Source organism: Lissotriton vulgaris, chromosome 1_1, assembly GCF_964263255.1.
Source record: "Lissotriton vulgaris chromosome 1_1, aLisVul1.2, whole genome shotgun sequence".
Lineage (NCBI taxonomy): Eukaryota > Metazoa > Chordata > Amphibia > Caudata > Salamandridae > Lissotriton > Lissotriton vulgaris.
The window spans coordinates 1753243308-1753265855 of NC_141685.1; the positions used below are offsets into that span (position 1 = coordinate 1753243308).

The 22548-nt window shown below is 44.6% G+C and overlaps 1 protein-coding gene across 3 annotated transcripts in view; it reads right to left on the reverse strand.

Moving 5' to 3' along the window:
- TBK1 (TANK binding kinase 1) overlaps window positions 1-22548 on the reverse strand; it is a 431625-nt gene that overhangs the window by 38322 nt on the left and 370755 nt on the right. For all 3 annotated transcript variants that reach the window (XM_086919050.1, XM_086919051.1, XM_086919052.1), the window contains exon 18: window positions 386-482. In XM_086919050.1, the coding sequence (XP_086775176.1) occupies window positions 386-482 (97 nt within the window). The remainder of the gene's footprint in view (window positions 1-385; window positions 483-22548) is intronic.

Consider the following 22548-nt stretch of genomic DNA (forward strand, 5'->3'; position numbering starts at 1 on the left):
CTCTCTCTCTCTCTCTCTCTCTCGCTCTCTCTCTCTCTCTCTCTCTCTCTCTCTCTCTATATATATATATATATATATATATATATATATATATATGTATATATATATAGATATATATATATATACACACACACACACACACACATATATATATATATATATATATACATCGAAAGGCTTAAGGGATGCTGGAGATGGATGCAGCGTGCAAGGTGCATTTCTATTTGTAAACAGCACAAAACGGTGCACGGTGCAGCGGTGATCTCAATCCACTGCATCATAATGAAACAAAAGTCAAATTTCTAAGGTAAATATTGTAAATACGTCTGCATCTCCTGTGCAATCTAAAAAGCACCTTACAATTTCTACCAACCAGTGGCTGTACCTCATTAATATAGTGCTGATAGCTGGACACTTCTTTCTCGACATCAAAACATTGCTTGGTGAGAGTCTGCAACTGTTTTCTCACATGATGCATTTCCCTAAAAGAAGCACATAAGCAACACGTATTTATACATTGCATAAAGCAAGTATCTAGGCAAATGAGAACTTGTACATTTGTCTCCACATGCTTTCAAATACACGATCCCAGATGCAAATGAAAAAAGGTCTAAGTAACTAACTTTAGTGACTTTAACTGTAAGTCTTTACTTCCTGGGAAAACAAGTACCTTTGCACAGCTTGTGTTGCATCTAAATGTTTTATCTCTGGCACAGTGTGATTCATCTGAGCACACATGGCTTCCAAGTCCCCAGTGCTACTCTATTTACAAACAATATGAAGTAATCACCCAGATGGTAGTAAGAGACGCTGGCAGGTAGGGTGCGCGGAGCAAGGTGGACTATGCACTACCTGTGCAAAGGTTCCAAAGAAATAACTTTTTGGTAGTCTGAACACCCTCACTCCATACCTGGAGGACAGATTGCCAATAATACCAAACATTTACAATTCAAATACAATTAGTTCTAAAAGAAATGCTTTCCCACACTGGATTACCAACCTTAAGGATGCTTTTCTGACCCCATAATGCATGCCTTTGGAGTTAGGATCTTACAAATGCCTCCAGGTCTTCTTACAGTTGTAGCTTCATTCACATGAAGAATGCAGAGGATCAGGAGGATCTTTTCTTTATATCTAGAGGCCAAGCAACCAAATTAGGGGCCCTTCTGAGCCCATTGTTGGGACACATGAAGAAGGATGGCTTCATGCCTCAGGAAGTCAGCCCCATTGTCCAATTTCAACCTCACTGCCGTCTTCGAGACCATCTTGTGGTCTATATACATGAGCTCCGTACCTGTGACCAGCTCTGTCAGATGCTGTTGAATCCACTCAAGGCACTTTTAGCTCTGGGTGCTGACTCCACTCAAGCGGCAGTTTTCATCTATTGCCAGAGGAGCCTTTTCACCTTTGACCATACCTACACCCATGGCCTCTACCTGGCCACGCCTACCCTATTGAAGTCACCTCAATCCTGGAAGCCCCTATTTTGCCACTAAAGGTTTGCTCATTGCTTTATCATGGTACAAAGTCCAAATCCATTTCTGTAGCAATCTAGTCAAGAGCGGGTCCTGGACATGGTAGAATACACGGAGAAGGATGGCCTTGTTAATGTTTAAGTTAAGGGTTACTTATTCAGAAGGTCAGTAGTGAGGTGGCCCCCTTTCTCTCTTTATTTGGACTCTGATGAATGATGAAGCCCCCATGTTGGAGTTTTTAGGTCGAGGACTCCGTCGCACTGCGTACGCAGTGGGCGGAGCTCCGAGATTTTATGTTTCTAGGGCCCAGATGTAGGTAATCCCCGATTACCGACTCTTAAATACCGAATCATACCGATTCGGTATTTAAGAACTGGCAATCGGGATGTAGGTATATTTACCGAATCAATTACCGAATCGGTAAGATTCGGTAATTACCGAATCAGTATTTACCAATTCAGTAATTGCCATTGATTCCTATGGGCCTTGAGGCCCATAGGAATCAATGTCAATTACCGAATCGGTAAATACCGATTCGGTAAAATTACCGAATTTACAAGGGGGACAGGGTGTCACGTTGACACCCTGTTGCACCCCTGATTCTGGCTTGTGTGCAATGTGACACACATACATGCCCTTAGGGCATGTATGTGTGCCACATGGCACAGGTGTTCATGCACAGATGTGCATGTACACAGGAATTCGTTATTTACAATGAGATAGTATTTCATGGTAAATAACAAATTCTTAAGGGACTGTGGCACTATTTTAAGTGCCACCTACATCTGGAATTACCGATTCGGTAAATATACCAAGTCGGTATTTTACTGAATCTGTAAATTTACCGAATCGGTAAATTTACAGATTTGGTAAAATTCGGGCCCCCTACATCTCAAAAACCAATTACCGGTCGGACCGGTTATTGGAGACCTACATCTGGCCCTTAGTGTAGCGGACTTGAATCCGCCCCTCTTCTCCACTGGCTGGCCTCGTAAATGCTGGCCAGCCATTGGAGGAGAGGGGAGTCACTCCCTTTAAGCCCTGTCTTTCCGGATTCGGGGGCGTGTTTTTTAGGTTCTTTCTATCTGTGACGTCATCCGTCACTCAAACCTAAAAAACACGCCCCCCAGTCTGAAAAGGTTGGGCTTACATCTGATTGGGCCGCCTCGAACTGTGCTATCCTTTCTCCCATCGAGCTGCTTTGTCACTGCCTTCAAGCCGCCCCGGGACAGCCAGCTCGTACCCTCCAAAGTACCGTCCGCACTCTCCAGCCCCCGAAGCCGCACCGCATGCGAGGATGCCAAGTACGACTCGTACTTGCAACGAACGTGCCGTCCGCTGCTTCAGGACACAAAGGTATGCCACATACGCTTGAAGTGTATCAAACTTTTGGTTCCCACCGAAATTCTCTTAACAAAAGTGCCTGCCATTCTGTTTTGTTGTTCCATTTGAGAAAACACATTTTGCCCGTTTTCAATGAGAACATTCGCGTCCCACACATGTACGCAGGCTGAGCCCTGGATATTACGTTTAATTCATGGCAGGTGAGAGACGTGTGTATCAGGCAGACCAATTGCTTGTCCAGTCATACCGTTCGAATGGGAATGAGTGTGCGCCCGTCTGTCAGTGAAGTGTGATCTTTTCACACATTGCTGGAGGTCATGTTGACTCATGTTCCAGAGTCCTCTGTGCGCCGCTCTCTGCCGCTTTCTCAAGTATGAGCTGTTACTTGCAAACGACAGCAGGAAGCCCTGGTGTCCACGTGTCTGTATGCTACCGTCTAAGAGCTATATGGGTCTGAAGTCTGGACATGCATGGGTGTGCACACTGAACTACCAGCCTAGAAAACCTTTCACTTAGGGGAGAGGTTGTGGTCTTATTTTGGAGATGGAAAACCAAAGTTCGATTCTCGGGGTCAGATCCACACCCTGTGATTCTGGGCAAATCACCTAATCTTCAGTGACTACCAAAAAACCCCTCCAAAAAATGTATGCGTCCTTGTGTAACGTAACGGGCGCCTATGTAAAGCGCTCCCATACCATCGGGTCGAGTTTGCGCTATATAAATCTGCAAAAAAAACTGTAAGCCTAGCCACGATTGTCCATCTTGGGCCTATCCTACTCACTCTTGATTGCACCTGTAGCATCCCTGGTGAGAGGATATCATGCTTAAGGAATGGAAACCACTTTGACCTGCATATCCAGCCTCTGATTTTATTCGAAGAAAGCCAGCTGACAACTGCGGAAATATAGCTTTGATTGCTTAATATTTGGTATCATTTAATCAAATCTAACATCATGTGATGAACTTTTTCGTATTAACACAATTTGCAGATGTATAGATAACTTCAACACACTTTCCGTGATTACACGCTGTCAAAGGACAACTAGAATGGAAACTCTGAACTTTGTTTGAACTCCCTATTCATTTTTAGTCTCCCTCGCACTTTAAGTAAAATGATTACATATCTGAGAATTTCAGCACAGATGCTCTTAAAAGGGTAGTTCATTAGGAATTTCACATTTCAAGGTATTTACTCACTCCTGGACCTTGAGCGGATTTTATTTTTGTACCAAAATCCAACTATTCTCCCTGACGGACACCAGACTTACTCAGCCAAAAGACCACCAAGACCTATGCATGCCAAGTCCCTGTACATCCCAACCTCACAGTTTCTCCCATTCACCTCACGGTTTGAGGTGATTCTTAGTGGTAGGTCTGAATGTACTGTCTTGAGAACTTACAGCAGACTATGCTCGGTTGACACCCCTGCTCAAAGCAAATTAAAACACAGTGCTCTCACGAGTTCCTAACTAAAGTTATGAAACTCACCCATAAAGCACAACTTATCTGATTAGATGGTGGGGGAAAATATTTACGTATTTATCCCATCCAGCGGTATTTACCAGGCATTTTACGCGCTACATTTCTCATGTGGCTGAATTAGCCTCCAACGCATTTTTACAAGGTTTGAGCTGCCGAAAAATGCAAGGGGGAGTGAAGTGCACGTTGCAGTTGCTGCTGTTTCAGTTATTCACATCCTCACAGCATTGTATTATGTGTAACTTACTTGTACGATATTTGTGAATGAATGTTTGTATTCTTGAACTTCAATCTCTGCAATTCGTATAGAAGAATCACATCATCAAGAGTAAAAACATCTTTCCAATCAGGTCTCGACCTCCTCGAACAGGTCAGGGAATTCCCCGATGTGCGAGGACTTCACACTTTGCTCTGTGGCATGTTGATACAAGTGACTAGGTCCTCTCTACTTGCCTCTCCAATCGTGCTTTCTCAGGCTGAAAGTGTTTATGAGACTCCGTTTTTCAACAATTGTTCGCTATAGAATGACATTGCTATTACAAGATGGCCGTCATGGAGTGCAGCCTTGTTAATGTCGAACGGAGACATTTTGTGTTGCCACACAACTACTCGCATTTTCATTCCATCAGCCGGGAGTGTTTAAACTGGCCCGGTGAAGATATTCGTCACCCATCCTTCCTGTCATGGCGTTTTGGCTCTTGCAGACCTGCTGACAGTCTTATACCGGTGAGCCTACTTATGGAACATGTTGTTTTCTTTTGCTTGATGACTGGATTCTCTAGTCTTTGATGAATTGTGTCGGGTATAATGTCTCTTGCCTGAGCGGCTACCATGTGATGGGCTATACTTTAACTCAGGAACACTGCCTTGATTTCATACTTGAGGGGTGAGACTCTAGGCTTAATGAGGAGGGCCTAGACATATGGTCATTACATATATCTATTAGTGATGGCATTATGCCTTTAGTTAGCAGAAGCTTGGATCATAAGTGGCTCTGTGTGTGTGTGGCTCTGTGTGTGTGTGGCTCTGTGTGTGTGTTTGGCTGTGTGTGTTTGGCTCTGTGTGTGTGTGTCTCTGTGTGTGTGTGTCTGTGTGTGTGTGTGTGGCTCTGTGTGGATAGCTTTTTTTGTAGGTGGCTCTATGTGTGGGTGGCTCTGTCTGTGTGAGGGTGGCTCTGTGTATGTGGCTCTATGTGAATGACTGTGTGGGTGGCTCTGTATGTGTGTGTGGGTGGCTTTGTGTGTGTGGCTCTATGTGGGTGTAAATGCAATAGGTCATGCATTTGCGAGTGATTAAGCTATTGGCATTGTAAATGACAATGCAATGTATTTAATGATTAAGCTTTTGGCATTGTGAATGACAATGCCATTTATTTATGATTTAAAAAAAAAAAGCCATGAGCAATGCCCAATAGCTTTACCTTTAATAATGCAGAGACCATTGCATTGTAAATGCTTGTTACTGAATGGCTTGTGGCAGTCCCTTTGGAGGACGTTCTTTCATTTGAGACAGTCTTATGAAAGGTGGCTGAGGTTTTTGAATTGCTTTTGCTATTTACGTATATTTCTTAAACATCAGAACTCTTGTTGCCTCTTAATCAGACCTTTCTGGACCCAATTGCATCTGAGTTCCGCTATGCTCAGCAGAAGTAACCCACTGGCACGTTGACTATCGGCTGTAGCATACCTCAAATGTCTCTTTTCTTCTGTAGCCTGATGATCTGCTAACACAGGCTCCTGATTTTTCTGCGATGAATGTCATCTTTTTCCATCCTCTCCACTATACAAAAAGCTTTTGTGGATAAAGACAGTAGGAAATAACTTGTTTTCATGAGGGGGCAACTCTCTTTGTTCATGCGATGCCACATACATTTTGGCAGGCTACTGCCATGCGCTTTGGGAGGTGGTTTTACTTTTACTGGACCATATGAGTGAACACTTTGAAGAAGTAGTTGTGATGGGTTTATGGACGCCCAACATATTCTTAGATGCAGTCTTGTCACCATAAATTAGGTGGCCAGAACCAACCGTTCTTCTGGGACCCTTTAGAGACTTGTTTCTCACCACTTTTGCAAAAATGCTTCCTTGGCCTTCAATTTGACTATGCAACACCACTTTCCCATGTTGAGGCTTGGAACTTAAGTCCAAATATTCCATCAGCAGCACAAAAGATTCAAACGCTTTACAAGACCTTGACCTTACTAGCAACACTAGTCTTACCGGGACCAAAAGCGCCAGTCTTTCTTCATCCTCTCTGCCAGGCCATTTTTAAGCATCCAGTTGGGAGTGTACAAATCCGATTGATAGATTCTTTTGGGATGATTCTTCGTCTAAATGGGCCACTGTAATTTGACCTTCTTTTTCAGAGGCCTTTCCGCTTAATGCCATTTTCTTTATACATATCTGCCATTTATATCATGTACTGAGGGGGCTGTCGATGTGAGACAGTTACAACCAAGTATATTTTTCTCTTCTTAGAGAGTACTCCATGTGATAACTAGACAAGTTCTTAGCTCTTTGGTTTGGAGTTTGCTCTTTTGCCCTACTGAATACACGATTTATTCTTTGGTGCCGCAGACATTTTGGGTTTTATTCTGGATTCATTGATTTCAAATTTAAGGATCTGCCGTTTGGTGAAATATCTATGCTTTTATATCCTCGTGCAGATCAAGTTGAATATTATAATGTATTTCAGTGATTTGGGGATATGGATGTTTCCATGTCTCTGGCTAGAGATACTGGTCGTAGGCTAGCCACAGAATATTTGCTTTCCTCTGGCCCTTATTCTGTCAGTCTAGAAGAGGGTGTATCCTCAGAGGCGTCATATGGACCATTTCAGCTTTAACCCGACACCTCTTCTTCTTTGTGAAGTGGTTCCTGACCCATGTCTCCATGTTCTTACTTTCCCCAGAAGACCTGACATTTTGAACAAGCCTCTGCTTTTTTGCAAGACAACGATTATAGGCACCGTAGAGCAGGTCACGCATCAGGTGTTTGAAACCTTGAGGTTATGACATAGGGCTGAAACAAAGACCTGGCTGGCTGTTATTTATCCAACCAGTGGACTGCCACAGAATCAGGCAATCCTAGGAATTGTCTAGCCTTTGTATAAAACCTTGGTCTGGGGGAGGTTTTTTCTATACTGCAGCAGGACTCCTATCCGGTGATTGTCTTGTCTGTCACAACAGAGTTGTCAGTAGTACTGTCTGCTTTGCTGCGTTGAGGGATTTTTGGGAGATTCCTCTTTTGGGTGAATAGTTGATCCAGATTGCATAGTTTCTTCCATTCTTTTGTTTTTCAGAAAGGAGGTAGCCTCCTTTATACAAGGGCAAGAGATTTTGTTTACAGCACGTTAGATGGAATAGGCAGGCACTCCGTTCTACTGCTCTAATAGTTTTTTGGCCTTCCATGATGTATTCCATCTTGTTGTGAGGGTTAGGTTTTCATACAAACCTTTAAGCCCGATTGTCTGGTGACCTGGGGTGGGGCTACTCTGCTTGTTTCTTCTCAGATTATGCATTCACATTGTTGATTCTGGCTGACCAATCCCCATTGAATGTACTTGTCCCCAGAAAAGCAGAGCAGCCCAGGAATGGACTGCGGGTCAATACATTGTTTCAAAATAAAAAAAATTAGGACGTGAATGCTGTTTCTGTTTAATTGTTTGTTTTGCAGTTTTTACAATGCACAAATATGGCGCAAAGGCATTAGAAAGCTTTACATGAGCAACAGATAATATTACAAAAGGTCAGATTTCCTAATTATGTTTAGGCAAGAGAAGATTTATTGGATTTGTCCAGAATCACAGGATATCGAGCCAATGCCAGGATTCTGACCTGCTTCCCCAATTCCAAAATTGGCACCTCTTGACGTTCGGCCACATCTTCTCTCTCTATATACTGCAAATATGGTTAGGGGTGTTAGTCTCAATTTGCAGGGGCAAGGCAGTTTCTTTGGCACTGCACAGGAGTATTCATAGCTGGGACATGGGTAAACTGTAACTAGGTATTCAGTTTTGCTCCTTACCAGACAATGTTCTCCACCTTCAGATTGCAGAGGTGCATACTTTACTGGGTCTGTTTGGCAAGAAATTTAGATTACGTTATCTCCTTAGACCCACCACTTTGGTATTGATTTTTGAGGAGCAATCCACAGGCACAAGTATACATCACAATTTACTTAACGTCTTTGGTGGATACGCTTTCTACCTGCAGATTCCTCAATTAAGGCTCCTGGTAAAGTGTGTGCACATAATTCCTGTGAGTTTCACAAATCCTGACCCTGCCTCTTAATGGGTTGAAAAAAGGACAGTATTTGATGTAAGAGTGCTGAGGTGCCGTAGCACCACATACTGGCACACGAGCTATTCCAACTTTTCCGGATCCAGTATGGCGCCTAAGGGAGCTTCATGAGGTGAGGAATCTGCAGATAGAAGTACCCAACAGACAAATAAGTTATTGATCTTCTGCAGCTACATCTTGAAGTGACAAAGACTGAAAAGCGGATTTTTGTTAGTCCAACATTTTGGTTTGAAATGACACGAAAGACTCTGGAAACTCAAATCAGCCAAATGGGGGGAAAAAAGAGGATGTATCCAAAGAACAAGCCTGAGAGTGAATATTCTTCTACAAGGAGGAATGGCAAAATCACGATCATTTACTACAGAACTGTTGGTGGGTTTAAGACTCCTTGGCCTGGGTAAGAGTGTCATCCTTTCATGCTGTTCTACTTGGTCACCCCGTGGACAATGGTGAGACAGAAACTGAAAACTCCTAAAATCTACTCGGGTATAGTGAAGCCAATGTTAATTCCCTAGATTCCATGTTACTGCGCATCTTCAGATTTGCGGGATGAAAACTAGTGGGAACGGGCTTAAAGCAACTGGTTGTTCCTGTGAATGGGGCAGAGGGGTGTCAGAAATCTCATGCCCATCCAGTAACATAAAGATGGCCCTTGGTGTTGGTATCCGAAACACACAGGTTGGTCTTAGAAGCTCTCCATCCTAAAAAAGAGCGAAAAGTGTCCTCTTCCCACCAATGTGCAGCTCAATTTTGTAATGAGTGCAGGCCAATCTAACGGGTCTGCCTGTGTGCCTTGAATGTCTGGCAGGTGGATGGACAGCATGGAAAATGCCCAGAGGCAAAGCCCAATGTCAGACTCAAACCAAATCGCACAACATAGTATGTATTATGTACGTTGTACTTTAGTGCAAATGCAGCCGAAAGTCACTGGATCATTATACAGGGTCAGAGGTAAAGAAAGTCAAAGTATCACTGGAGGGGTAGCTGACAGTGAAAGTTAGTGTTACTGCACATTGATTAAGTGGATGGGGATGAGTCCCTCCCTTACTTATGTAAAGCATGGAAGTCAAGTTTCAAGTATCCCATCGCCAAACCCTGCCCTGGCCAAGAGTAGGAAGGAATTGTTTCAGAGCTAGGAAGGTAGCTTTGTACTTCAAGGGGATGGAGGTTACATTTTCAGGCAACAAGAGGACACATTTATGGACTCCATGGTGGCACATCAGCCATACTCCAGTACCTGTACTCAAATCCTCCAGGAGCAACAGCTGTGCCCAAGTATAAATTGCCTGTATTCTTAGGAAGGGCTTTCACAGATGCCACAAAGTTTATTTTATTCCTTTGTAGATATTGAAGGTCAACAACCTTTGGAATACCCTGTCTAACAAACAGATGGAGACCAACAGTGTCTGAAATATGCTCTAAACGTACTTACTTAAAATTGCTTACCTCCAACTGCCCATTCCCCAGAAAAGCAGTATTCACGTTGCCTTGCATATCTTCTTCATAACATTTTAACAGTTGTTTGTAAAGACACAAATACCTTCTCAAGATTCAACTCTTTTTCAGAGGAAGAAGTAATCAATTTATTCATATTAATCCTAACAAGTAATCCTCTTAGTCATATTGCTGGAGTAGCTACAAGCCTACAATGTTGATCCTCTTGTTGGCTCACCTCTGGGGACACTGGAAGGCACTGTATGCGTGTTGGCAATATTGGCTTGGATTGGCAGCAAGCTACTTTCTCAACTTGTCCACACTCCATATAGTGCCATGTGGAAGTATTGTCACTTGGCAACCTACTTACAATCGCTGATGAAGGGTTGCTTTAAATCCTTCACAAGCCATGCTGCGAAGAGGCTGCATTAAGTAACTTGCCAGGATGAACTGGCGCAGTGGACCTTATGCACTTGCCATCCACTGCAAAAAGCTTGGTCAAAGGCCTAGAACCAACAGTTAAAAACTACTGACAAATACATTCAAGACAGGTGTCAGACACCCACTGCCATTATTGCATGCAAACAAGCTACTCCACCTAAAACTGCCATCATAATGGCAAAATAAGTTGCTGAACTTTCAATTTATCTAGCTGCAACTCCACAGACTTCGGAAGTAAGTTCCACAGATTGATGCGTAGCACTACATATGTATGACACCAAGCAAATATAAGCCCAAAAATATGCAATGGTTAAAATTCATCTAATGTAAAAGGTTTTGGGCAAATGATCATTTACTAGAGGAACTACAGTTTCACAGTGACAGGACATGTCCAGTGCCGGACTAGCGAGTAACAAAGCATTTCACTTTAATTTAAAGCAACTTAGAGAAAACAGTGAGTCATCACAATGGAAGTACCTTTCCTGGAGATGGGGCTGGTGAGAGAATGGACTGCCGATGGACCATAAAAAACCTAATGTTTCTATTCAGATTTTCTTCCAAATTATTTCACTACCAATTTCTTTAAAGTATTTAATCACTGTAGTGAATGATGATGTGACCAATCGATGAAGCTCATTTGCTTAGTTTAGAATTGTTGGCCTAGTACTTATAAAAAATTAATTAAAAAAAAAAAGTGGTTCAAAAGAGAATACAACCTTATTTATGCCATTCTTTCGCAATTGATACAAAAAATACTTGATAATTTGATTGGCGTTGCTTCCTACTGTTTGTACCACAAAGGTATTTATGAAAAAACAAACGGACTCATAATTTTTTTTTTGTATATGGTGCAATATTTTAAGCATACTTTAACGTGCTATTTTTTTCTACCTTGGAGACTTTTTAATAACGTAAATATTTGTCCGGGTTATTATCCCAAATGAATGAGTACCGGGATGATAATGCACTTTTTTTATACTGGCTTAGGTCACAACTGATATCATTTGTAATCGTAAATTTTTAGGCAATGTAATATTTTTATTAACTGAAGTGTATCCTTGATAATAAACAATATCAATATTTGTTGGTATCATCTAGTCAATAAGTACAGGCTCTAAAATTAATAGTCGTGCAGGCTAGATGTGGAGATACCTGAATTTAAGCACCTTATGTTCCCTAGACAGCCAAGCCATAAATAATGTGAATATTGTCAGTGTTTTAACAGCACCTCAAAGCTATAGACCGAACCCCCCCCCCCGAGGCGAAATAAAAATGTATTGCACTGCTAGAAATTTTTAAAACAGCAGGCCCTTTAAAGTAGCAATTTAACACAGAGAGACAGTATAAACAGCCATTAGTCAGTTTGGAACAGTACAATGATAACACAGTATTCCAAAGGCACACAAAGGAAGTTTGAAATTGTTGGCTCAACACTTTCTAGTGCAATTATGCATATATACGTTCCGTATTGTAAACAGCCACTTTATGTGTGTGTGTGTAATGTTAGACTTTTTCCAAGTTTAGTTATTCATTAACCTAAACATACCCTACCTAAACATACATAAATAAAAATCCAATGCTCAGAAGATCAATCAAACAGGGGATTAAGAAACAAATTAAAATGTTAAAAAATAATTTCATTATTTTTTAAGGTTTTCTAAAGCAGCAAAGATGCCCAAACCACTGCAAGGGAGTACAATAAACAAACTTGACTGAAGGCAACAACTACTAATCTAAAACTAAGTGCCACCTACGCATGACAACGCAGCACAACATTAAATAACAAAACAGACACAGCGAGGGCTTTAAAGAAAAATAACATACTTGGTAATCTACGGAAAGTAGTATATATTTTCAAATATTTGCAACAATTTCTATGATGTCAAATAGTTGCACATTTTCAAACATAGCTTTAAGTTATTTGTGTTCGTTTTCTGTTCATCTTTATCCAGAAGGTCAAAGGCATTATTTAGAAAAGCTATAGTGAGTATCAGACTAATATGGCTCTTTATGTTTAATTTGAGGAACATAAATGTGTAACAAGCATCATAGATTATTCTCTGTCACGTAGAGGCAATGTCTTGACAAAATAGCATGTGGCCACCAGTAAAAAGAGCTACCATGTGCTCGCCCTTATAAAGTAAAGCAGGAAATCTGACTCTCACCCTGCGCATCCACCAGATCAGAGCTGCATATATTAAGTAAATGTAAAATGTAAATGTAAATTCAGTACTTGTATAGCGCACGGCTCACCCCCGTAGGGGTATCCCGGTGCTGGGGTCATGGGAAGGTGCTCCCCCTTAGTCACTTTATGTTGACATTCCAATTTCATGATAACAATAACTATTCTTTATTTATTTATTTATTGGGTTTAACACACAGCAACATAAATCATGTAAAAATTCTAACAATGTTGGTTGTGCAATAACCAGTCATATCTGCAGTCTGCACGTCCTAGGTAAGCAATCTTGTCTCTCCTAGGGAAACTGCTGGTACAGCTCGTGGGGGCTTAAGTGTGGCGTGCTGGCCGGGATCTCACAAGTGCATGTTACCTATGTACTCTGCACCCCAACTATCAATAAAATATGCAGGTTTGCTTTGTTCTTACCTCAGCAATAACTGTTCTTGATGGTGGTCCAATCATGGCCCAAATATAGTGGTACAAAGCAAGATAAAGCAAGAAAAGGCGAAGGCACACTGCAGAGCAGAAGCTTTTTCCATAAAGCCCAGTCTACCCTACCAAGTGTAATGGAAAAGTCAACAATTGCACAGTGTGGGCAGTCTCCAACTTAACGTTTTATGTGCCCACAACATGAAGGAGAAACCAATATGGGTTCTAGGAAATCTGGTTGAAGCAGTGGCCAAGCTGCACAAGTAGCTTTTCACAAAGACCTTCCCTACGAGTATGACGCTTTGCAATTGAACAGTCATTCTTTATTACTCTCTTACAACCCTGTATCAGATCACAATGGGAAAAGAATCATATCAGAACTATCCTTAGACAGAGGTCTCTGCCCAGGTGATCTGAATCATTTGGCCAGCACTTAAGGCAAAACACTGCTCATGGCATTGTTACGGAGGTCCTCGAGAGAGCAACAGGTTCACCGCAGGTCTTGATCGATAATTTTGTGAGTACACTTGCACTTCAGCGACGGTCCGGGTAAGCTTTTTCTCCACAGGTCGCTAACCTCCCGAAGGCCCTTTCTCTTTCTAGGGTCTTTACCTCTGCCAGACTACTCCATGGGACATATCATGGCAAATGCCAACGTGAAGATAATACTCCCTTCAAGCACCTATCACCCCATTGTTGGTGTGTTATACTTACGATGTCTAGTCTAGCCCACCACAAAACATTATGCATACATGATAACACCCTAACCATACCACCCATATGGTTACACCATTTGCCACATTTTTATTGTTTACACAGCACAATAGGAATCGGCAATCAGATTGTTGTGTGACTATATGCTTCTATCCTAAGACTCTCCCCTGTATGTTTTGTATTGTCATACAGGTTGTATGTCCAGTGATGCTCTAAAGGGGAATCCCCCTCGCACACATACAGCACCTTAGCGAGTGCTTCACATTGTTCAAAATTACACACTCACTTAAATTAAGATTGCATCTTCACTTTTTTGGTCCTGAGGAAAGCCAGTTTTAATGATAAAGGCCTGGCTGAAACATGTAGACCACACTTGGATGCAGGAGGCCCTAATAGATACTCCTATTACATTCATCAGCCTTTTTTAATGCAAACAGTGGCCCAGTTATTAAAATGTAATTTACCCTCGGGTATTGGGACCCCTGTATAGTTTTTAAAACTTTCACGTCACAACACTGCACACTCAGCAACATACCTGCTCCGCTGTATCCAGGCGTTGAACACCCGTGACACATTCGGTGTTACTGGGTGGGCACGATGATGAAGCATGCCACCAACTAGGTTGGTAGGTGAGGGCTTCATCAACAAACAAAATGGTTTGCACTTTATCATACAGCTTTGAGTTAAGCTGAAACTTCACAAACAGGCTAGTCCTTATTGATTTCACTGGTAATAGGAAGTTGGCAGCCTCAGGGAGCAATGAGGCTGCTCACAAACTAAAGTAGGGTATTTAAGTCATGTTTAGGCTGTGGGGTTTTAGGTTTAAACCTATAATAACCGATAAAACCCCACTGAAAGAGAAATAGCCCTCACCGGTGAAAACATATAAACACTGAAAAAACACCTGCACAACCACACACTAAATGCCATTCAAAGAAAGGAAAAAGAGAGTGAAAGAGTCATTTTCTTTCCTTCCTGAAGGGGCCAATACAATGTAACTTTGGTATATTATTATTATTATTATTATATTCTTATATAGCGCCAGATTCGACCCCCGAAGGGGTATCTCCGCGCTTGCCTTGGGAACCCGTCCTGGCTTTTCCCTGTGAGATAGCCCCTACAGGGCATCCCCAATGTGAAAGCCAGGCATCTCGCCGCGGGGGGGCCGTTGTGGAGATTAAGCAAGCTTAATGCCCAGAGTTGCAGAGTGTGAACCCATGATTAGGTCAGGCACCGAAGCGAGAATTATCGAGTCCATGGACATTTGAGCTCAAGACCCTGCTGCGTCGGGAATTGAACCCTGGTCCCGGGTCTGACCTCTTCTTCAGGGTCTGCCTGCTCTAACCAGTGAGCCACACTTCTCCACTAGCAGTAAGAAAGACTGGGCTAACATTATTCTGCTTGAGTTTTGATGTTTAGGGATGCCACTAAAATATTGTTTCTTGTTCCTTTTGCTTGTTTCAGTGTTTGTGCTCTTTGGTCTAAAGATAAAGGGTTTAAAAGCATGTTTTACGTCTCGTTTAATTATTTTATAAACTGTTGAGCATCTGGAAATATAAAAATCCTATTTCATATTTTGGCTGCGTTTGATTCTTTCACTGATAGGTAAAATGGCTGGAATCTTTCCTAATATGTGTCATTGCATTTACCCACAGAGAATGGGTAAAAACCTTTAATGCATCAGCCCACAGTTTCTAGTGGGTCAGTATTGATAGTAGGTGAATTTGCAACACCTCAGGCTTTAAACATTCAATGCAAGGTTTAGTAACAAGTATATGTATAAAAAGCGCAATCACCAAGCATCTGGGATAGTGGTGAAAACATGACACTAGACTTTTGGAAAACATGGAACACTGTCACTTGAAATGCTCTGCAAAAAAAGGTTCTTTCCAAGTTCAGCAAAGATTGGAGTGATATTGTTTGTATTTGCAGTGATTCAGCTATGTATATGGACAGGTTGTGTGATGACATGTCAGAATTGATACCCGAGCTGAACTAATTTCCTGTAGGAGATCCTTGCTACTTGTTAGATGGTATGCTGAAAGCATCTTTACATTCTTCAGAGTTAATGAGGGATGCTTTTTACTTTTTAGTCCATTCTGGAACACTGTTTTCTTATGCACAGGAACTAAAACGCAAATATTTATCATTTCTTGCTTTGCGTGACATCAAAGAAAGAGTCATTTCATCTGTATCCTTTATCTGATTATTATCAGTTCAAAGGGCTATGAATGCTATATTATCCACGTGGCAACCGTTTACAAACATTTTTGCTGAGTGATGATGCCAAGGTCAAGAAATGGGAGGATCTTTGGTCGCATTTTGATAGTGATGTAAAAAAAGTACACTCTACTGCATTATTAGATTTTTACAGGAAAACATAACTGCTGTAGTGGGCATGAAAAAAAACTAGAGTCTGAAAAAACCCTTGTCTGCCAAGTGTTCAGCATAATTGGTGTAGATGTAAAACATCTCCTAGAGAGTAGGCTGGGCAACACCTTTATTGACTTTGGCACTGCAACATGTGCTTGCCACTTGGTTACCAAAGCAAAGTTTAAGAGCAATTCAGAAACGTTTATTTTACAATGTATGAGAAATGGCTTGCAATGATGCATAGAAATGTCCCTTCACACAAAAGGCATTTGAGGTCAATGAAATCTCACTGTGGTGCTCTGTAGAAGTTCTAGATCCGTTCAGTAAAGGGGAATTTCCTCGTAGTTTCAAAAGTGCTGCTTCATTTTTGACCGCTTCAATAACTCTGATGGCATAAGCGCCAACTCAATGCAAATGTTGCAGAACCTGCCATGAGAATCGCAATGTTCAAGTGCACCTGTATTGGCATGGAAAGCTATGTCAGTGGACAGAGTTAACAAATTGTGTACTGGCTGTTTTGGCGTTGCCCATCTCAATTGCCAATGTTGAGAGGGCGTTTTCACAGAAGTTCACATGGGAAGGAAAAAGCAAGCACACATGACCAAAGACTCACTGAAGAAGTATTATATTGTGTACTACAATAAGTTTAATTTACAAAAATCTATTTGGACCTCATAAACACTATACTTATACTGTCTATATACCAGGTTCTATCAGTGCAGAAAGCAAGCAATAATAAAAGCAAAATGTTCCATAAACACTGGAAAAACACTTTTTTTGTCGTTTTTAGTGGCGCGCAAATGTGTAATCACTGATAACAACTGTTTTTAAAGGTACTGAAATCACTGAAAAAACCCCACCAGAATTGACCAAAAATAGAAACTGAAAACAGGAAAGCCTAGTCATGTTTTACAAACAATCCCCGGTTTCAATAGATGATCTGAGAGCCCCGATCAAGGCAGCGAGAAAAAAGGAGTAGTTTCTGTCCTGTAACTCCAGTTCTGTAGTAGGGGTATCTCTGTTATAGTCATAATCTAGTGAATAGTCCCGCCCATGTGTGTGGACCCCGGCAATCAAAAATAATCTCTTAAGTTGTCAAAATAATGCAGAAACTGCAAAGACACTTAAGAGAGAATTTAAAGACAAATAATGCAGCCTATATCCACAGGCTACACTGTCCAGTACTTCAACTAGAAATTGCACCAAATAACACCACACACAACACAGCCTGCCAGTTTCTACCATAGAGAAACTTGCCTCCCCCAGTCAAAGACTCTGGAATGATAGAGAGGAAGGTAGGGGCAGACAAGCCCCATAGGCTGCCATTATGTGGCTTAAATAGGATACTGTGCCTTTAAGAGAACTTTCCAGAACTTCTCCCAGTATCCCAGAATGCATAGCAGGTCCCTCTACTTTCAGTTCTTTTTGCAGGCGAAGCACGCCAGACCTGTCGCATTCTTTACATGATGAAATATCTCCACCGGGGAGGAGGGCGGGCGCTTATGACTATAACAGAGATACCCCTACTACAGAACTGGAGTTACAGGACCGAAACTACTCCTTCTGTAGTAGGGGATCTCTGTGTATAGTCATAATCTAGTGAATAGAATGGCAAGCCCATCCCCACACCAAAGCGGCGGTGGAGAATAAACACATAGCGCCACTACTGTGCGAACAAATTCCGCAGCGAAGCCTGCCCAACCTGAGCGTCTGCCCTGGCGTCAGTATCCAGGCAGTAATGCTTAGCAAAGGTATGAACCGACTTCCAAGTGGCTGCCTTGCAGATTTCAGCAATCGCCACGTTACGGAGCAGAGCCGTCGTGGCAGCTTTGCCCCTGGTGGAATGAGCCTTAGGCTTACCTCCTAAGGTCTTATTAGCCTTTTGGTAACACAATTGTATGCAGGACACAATCCACCTAGAGATGGACTGCTTAGAGGTCGCAAGACCCGTCCTGACCGATCCATAATTGATGAACAACTGGTCAGACCTACAAATATCTTTGGTTTTATCCAGATAAAATTTCAACACCCTCCTAACATCCAAGGAATGGAGAGACCTCTCCGCTGGGGATGAAGGGTTCTGAAAAAACGTAGGCAAAGTTATAGTCTGGTTGACATGAAAATCAGAAATAACCTTGGGAAGAAATTTAGGGTGAGTACGCATAACAACCTTAGCAGCATGAAATACAGTATAAGGTTCATTACAACACAACGCCTGAATTTCACTCACCCTGCGGGCCGATGTAATGGCCACGAGGAACGCCGCCTTCCAGGACAGGTGCTGCAACAAAGCCTTATGAATAGGTTCAAAAGGCTCCTTCATCAATCTGGACAGCACCACATTCAATTCCCATGAAGGCGAGGGAAGCCTGACACGAGGGAATACTTTCTTCAAACCTTCCAGAAAATCTTTGATCACAGGGATCTGGAAAAAGGAAGTCTGTGAAGGGCATTTCCTGTAGGCAGTCAATGCAGCAAGATGTACCTTAATGGAATGGACATTAAGGCCAGACTGCGCCAAATGTAAAAGGTAAGGAAGGATGACATCTTCCTTACAGGTCGTAGGATCATGGTTCTTAGACTGGCACCAGATACAAAACCTCTTCCACTTGTAAGCATATGAAGTCCGAGTGGAAGGCCTCTTAGACTCCTTCAGTATGTCCATGCAATCATCGGGCAGATTCAGATGGCCATATTGCACTATCTCAGGAGCCATGCCGCCAAACTCAAAGACGAGAGGTTGGGGTGTAACATCCGTCCCCCGAACTTCGTGAGAAGGTCCGGCCTGCACGGCAACCGAATGTGAGGAAGGAGAGACCGGTGAAGTAGGTCCGTGAACCACCACTGTCTGGGCCACTCCGGGGCGATGAGTATCATCCGAGCCCTGGACCGGGCCAACTTGATGAGCACCGCCGGAATCAGGGGAATGGGAGGAAAGGCGTACAGAAAGCTGTTCGTTTTCGGCGGTGGCGAACAAATCTACGTCTGGAGTTCCCCACCTTGCGAAGCCTTCTCCTAGTACTTCGTCGTTTATGACCCATTCGTGGTTTTCCTGCACCAGTCTGCTCAGGGCGTCTGCCTGAACATTCTGCACACCTGGTAGATGAGTGGCCGTTATCGTCAGTCCTCTGGCTAGGAGCCAGTGCCAGATCGTCTGTGCCTCCTGTGACAGAGTGCGTGATCTCGAGCCCCCCTGCTTGTTGAGGTAATACATCGTGGTGGTATTGTCCGTCTGTACAAGCAGAGAGTTGGTCTGGAAGGACGGAAGAAAGGCCTTCAGTGCCAAGTGAACAGCCCTGAGTTCCAGGAAATTGATGTGATACGTGGCCTCCATCGGCGACCACGTTCCTTGAATCTGTAGAGTCCCGGAGTGCGCTCCCCATCCCAGGAGAGAAGCATCCGTCACAACAGTCTGCGTGGGAATGTCCTTGTGAAAGGGAACCCCTCTGAGGAGATTCTCTGCCGAACACCACCACTTCAGAGACTGAAGAGCATGCAGCGACAGTTGAATCTTGTCGTCCCAGGATCCTTTCCTCTGATCCCACTGGTCCTCCAAGCACTCCTGCAGCGGTCTCATGTGCAGCCGTGCGTGTGGCGTCAGGAAGATACAAGAGGCCATCGATCCCAGTAGAGAAGACACCGTCCTCACTGTTGTAGATGGAGTTGTCATAAGAGCCTGAGCCTTCCGAAGGAGTGATAATCGCCGCTCTTCCGAAGGAGACACGCTTGCTGACAGCGTATTGATGGAGGCTCCCAAGTACTGTATGCATTGGACCGGAGTCGGCACAGACTTGGCCATGTTGATGTGCAGCCCCAGCTTGTTCAAGAGAACGCACGTCTTCTGGAAGTGTGCTCGCGCTTCCGAGAAGGAGGATGCTTTGATCAACCAATCGTCCAAGTACGGGTAGACAAACACCTTGTTCTTCCTCAGGTGTGCAGCTACCACCGCCATTCACTTCGAGAATGTTCTCGGCGCAGACTTCAGTCCGAATGGGAGTACTGTGTATTGATAGTGATTGGTGCCGACTTGGAACCGCAGGAACTTCCTGTGTTTGTGTGCAATGGGCACATGGAAGTAAGCATCCTGTAGGTCTATAGCGCATAGCCAGTCTCCCTGTTGCAACTGAGGGTAAATCTGATGCAACGACAGCATGCAAAACTTTTCCCTGCGAATCCATTTGTTTGCTTGTCGCAAGTCCAGAATGGGCCTGAACTCGTTCTTGTCCTTCTTGCGAACCAGAAAGAACCTGGAGTACAGTCCTCTTCCTCTCTGAGACAGAGGTACGTCTTCTATCGCCCTTTTTCTCAACAGGATATCCGCTTCCGCCTGAAGCTCGCGCAGTTGAAACTGCGAGCTGACCGGAGGAATTGCTGGAGGAGGGCTGGTGAACTGAAGACTGTATCCATTGCAAACAATATTCAGCACCCACTTGTCCTGAGTAATTTTTCTCCACTCTGCCAGAAAAAATTGAATGCTTCCCCCTACCGGAGTGGGTAACAGATCCGGGGGAAGTAGGTTCCTAGGGCCTAGACCCAGCCTGGCCCTTGGGCGCTGGGGCCGACTGCTGGCCTCCCCTGCCCTTCTGGCGCTTCTGGAACGGCTTACGGAACTGGTGTTGCTGTTGCGATTGCCCCGAAACCTGGCCCCCTCCTCGGCCTTGCCTGCCGAACCGCCGTTGGAAAGGGCGGTACGTCTTCTTGGTCTCTTTAGGCTTCTCCAGACCCACAGCCGTTAGCGTCTCGGCCTCCGCCTTCATGCGGGCCATCTCATCGTCCGCATGCTTCCCGAAGAGGGTCTCACCGGAGAAAGGTAGGTTGGCCACCCTCTGCTGTGCGTCCGGTTTCAGGGACGTAAGCCGGAGCCATGCGTGGCGTCGTTGGTTGATACCGTGGCAAAATCCGTGAGCAGCCAACAGAGAAGAGTCCGCTGCCGCGCTGATAATCTGGTTCGCCACCAGCATCCCCTCACTCAGCACTTCCATGAAGTCCTCACGCTTCTCCCGAGGTAAATGCTCTGCAAATCGCTCGAGGGAGTCCCAGAGGGCGCGGTCGTATCGGCCCAACAGTGCCGTGGCACTCGCAGCTTTCATGGAGGTAGCGGAAGTTCCACAGACTTTCCTCCCCGCCGAATCCATCCACCTTGACTCCTTATCCGGGGGAACCGTGGAGGACGTGGTGGCATGCTGCTTGCGGGCCGCCATCACAATGACAGAGTCAGGAGGGGGTTCCGTTCTCAGAAAGGCCGGATCCGAATCGGGAGCCCGGTACTTCTTCAGCAACCTTGATGGAGCCGCCCTCGTCACCGCAGGGGTGAGAAACAGGGCCATAGCCGGTTCCTCCAGGCCCGGCACCAGAGGCATGAGAGGACGAGACAGGTGTTTTTGATGTAAAGTCTCAAAAATGACTGACGTTTTTCGGAGTAGGCACCGTCAGGGATATGCCCAACTTCGCCGCGCCCCTTAAAAGGACGTCATGGAACGCCACCAGGTCATCTATCGGGGACACTCTCGTGTCCGGTGACCCCGATAGGGTAGGAGAATAGTCCCTGGTCCCAGAGGACCTCGTGTGTGAGCGAGATTCGCGCCTCCTATGGCGGCGTCTCGACCTCGTGGATGATCTGCGTCGCGATCTCTCCCTTCTCCCAGAGCGAGAGCGAGACCTGCCCGCCCGTGGCCGCTCCGTCGGTTTTCGTGGAGGGGTCTTCCTTGGCTCCTCACGGGGTTTCGGTTTTGGGGTCCCCTTCGGAGGAACAGGATGAGACGGCAGGGAAGTGGACCACGGCGGAGGAACCTTCGGCTGCGGGTAAGCCCATGCGGAGGGACCGGAGGTGGTGGAGGGTCTCCTGAAGGGAGTGGAGGTTTGGGTGGAGGGTCCTCCTTAGGAACAGGAGGAGGAGTCGGAGTCCTAGTCCGAGATGGTGTGTACACCTCTGAGTACACCGAGCCCGGTGACCCCTTAGGCAAAGGGTGCGGAGAGCCAGCCCCATCAGCAGGTGACCGCTTCCTCTTGCGTCCTCCACTCGAAGCAGCGTGACTTCTGGGACTAGAATCCCTCTTGCGCCGTTTTAGAGAGGCTGACCGACTCCTAGACGCTGACCGCTTTCTGCTCGCCGCAGAGCGCCGCTTCCTCGACTCCGGCATCGATCGCCGTCTCCTCGGCGTCGACCCTCTTTTCCTCGGCGTCGACTCGACGCCGACCTCTTCTTCCGTGACGTCGTACGCCGCCTCCTCGACGTCGAGCGTTCCGTCTTCGACGACGAACGTCGCCGTCTTCTTGATGCTCTTGACGTCGAGGAGCCCCTCGACGTCGACCGGTGCTTCGACGATGATCGACGGTGTCGCCTCGACGGCGATCGACGGTGTCGCCTCGACGGCGAG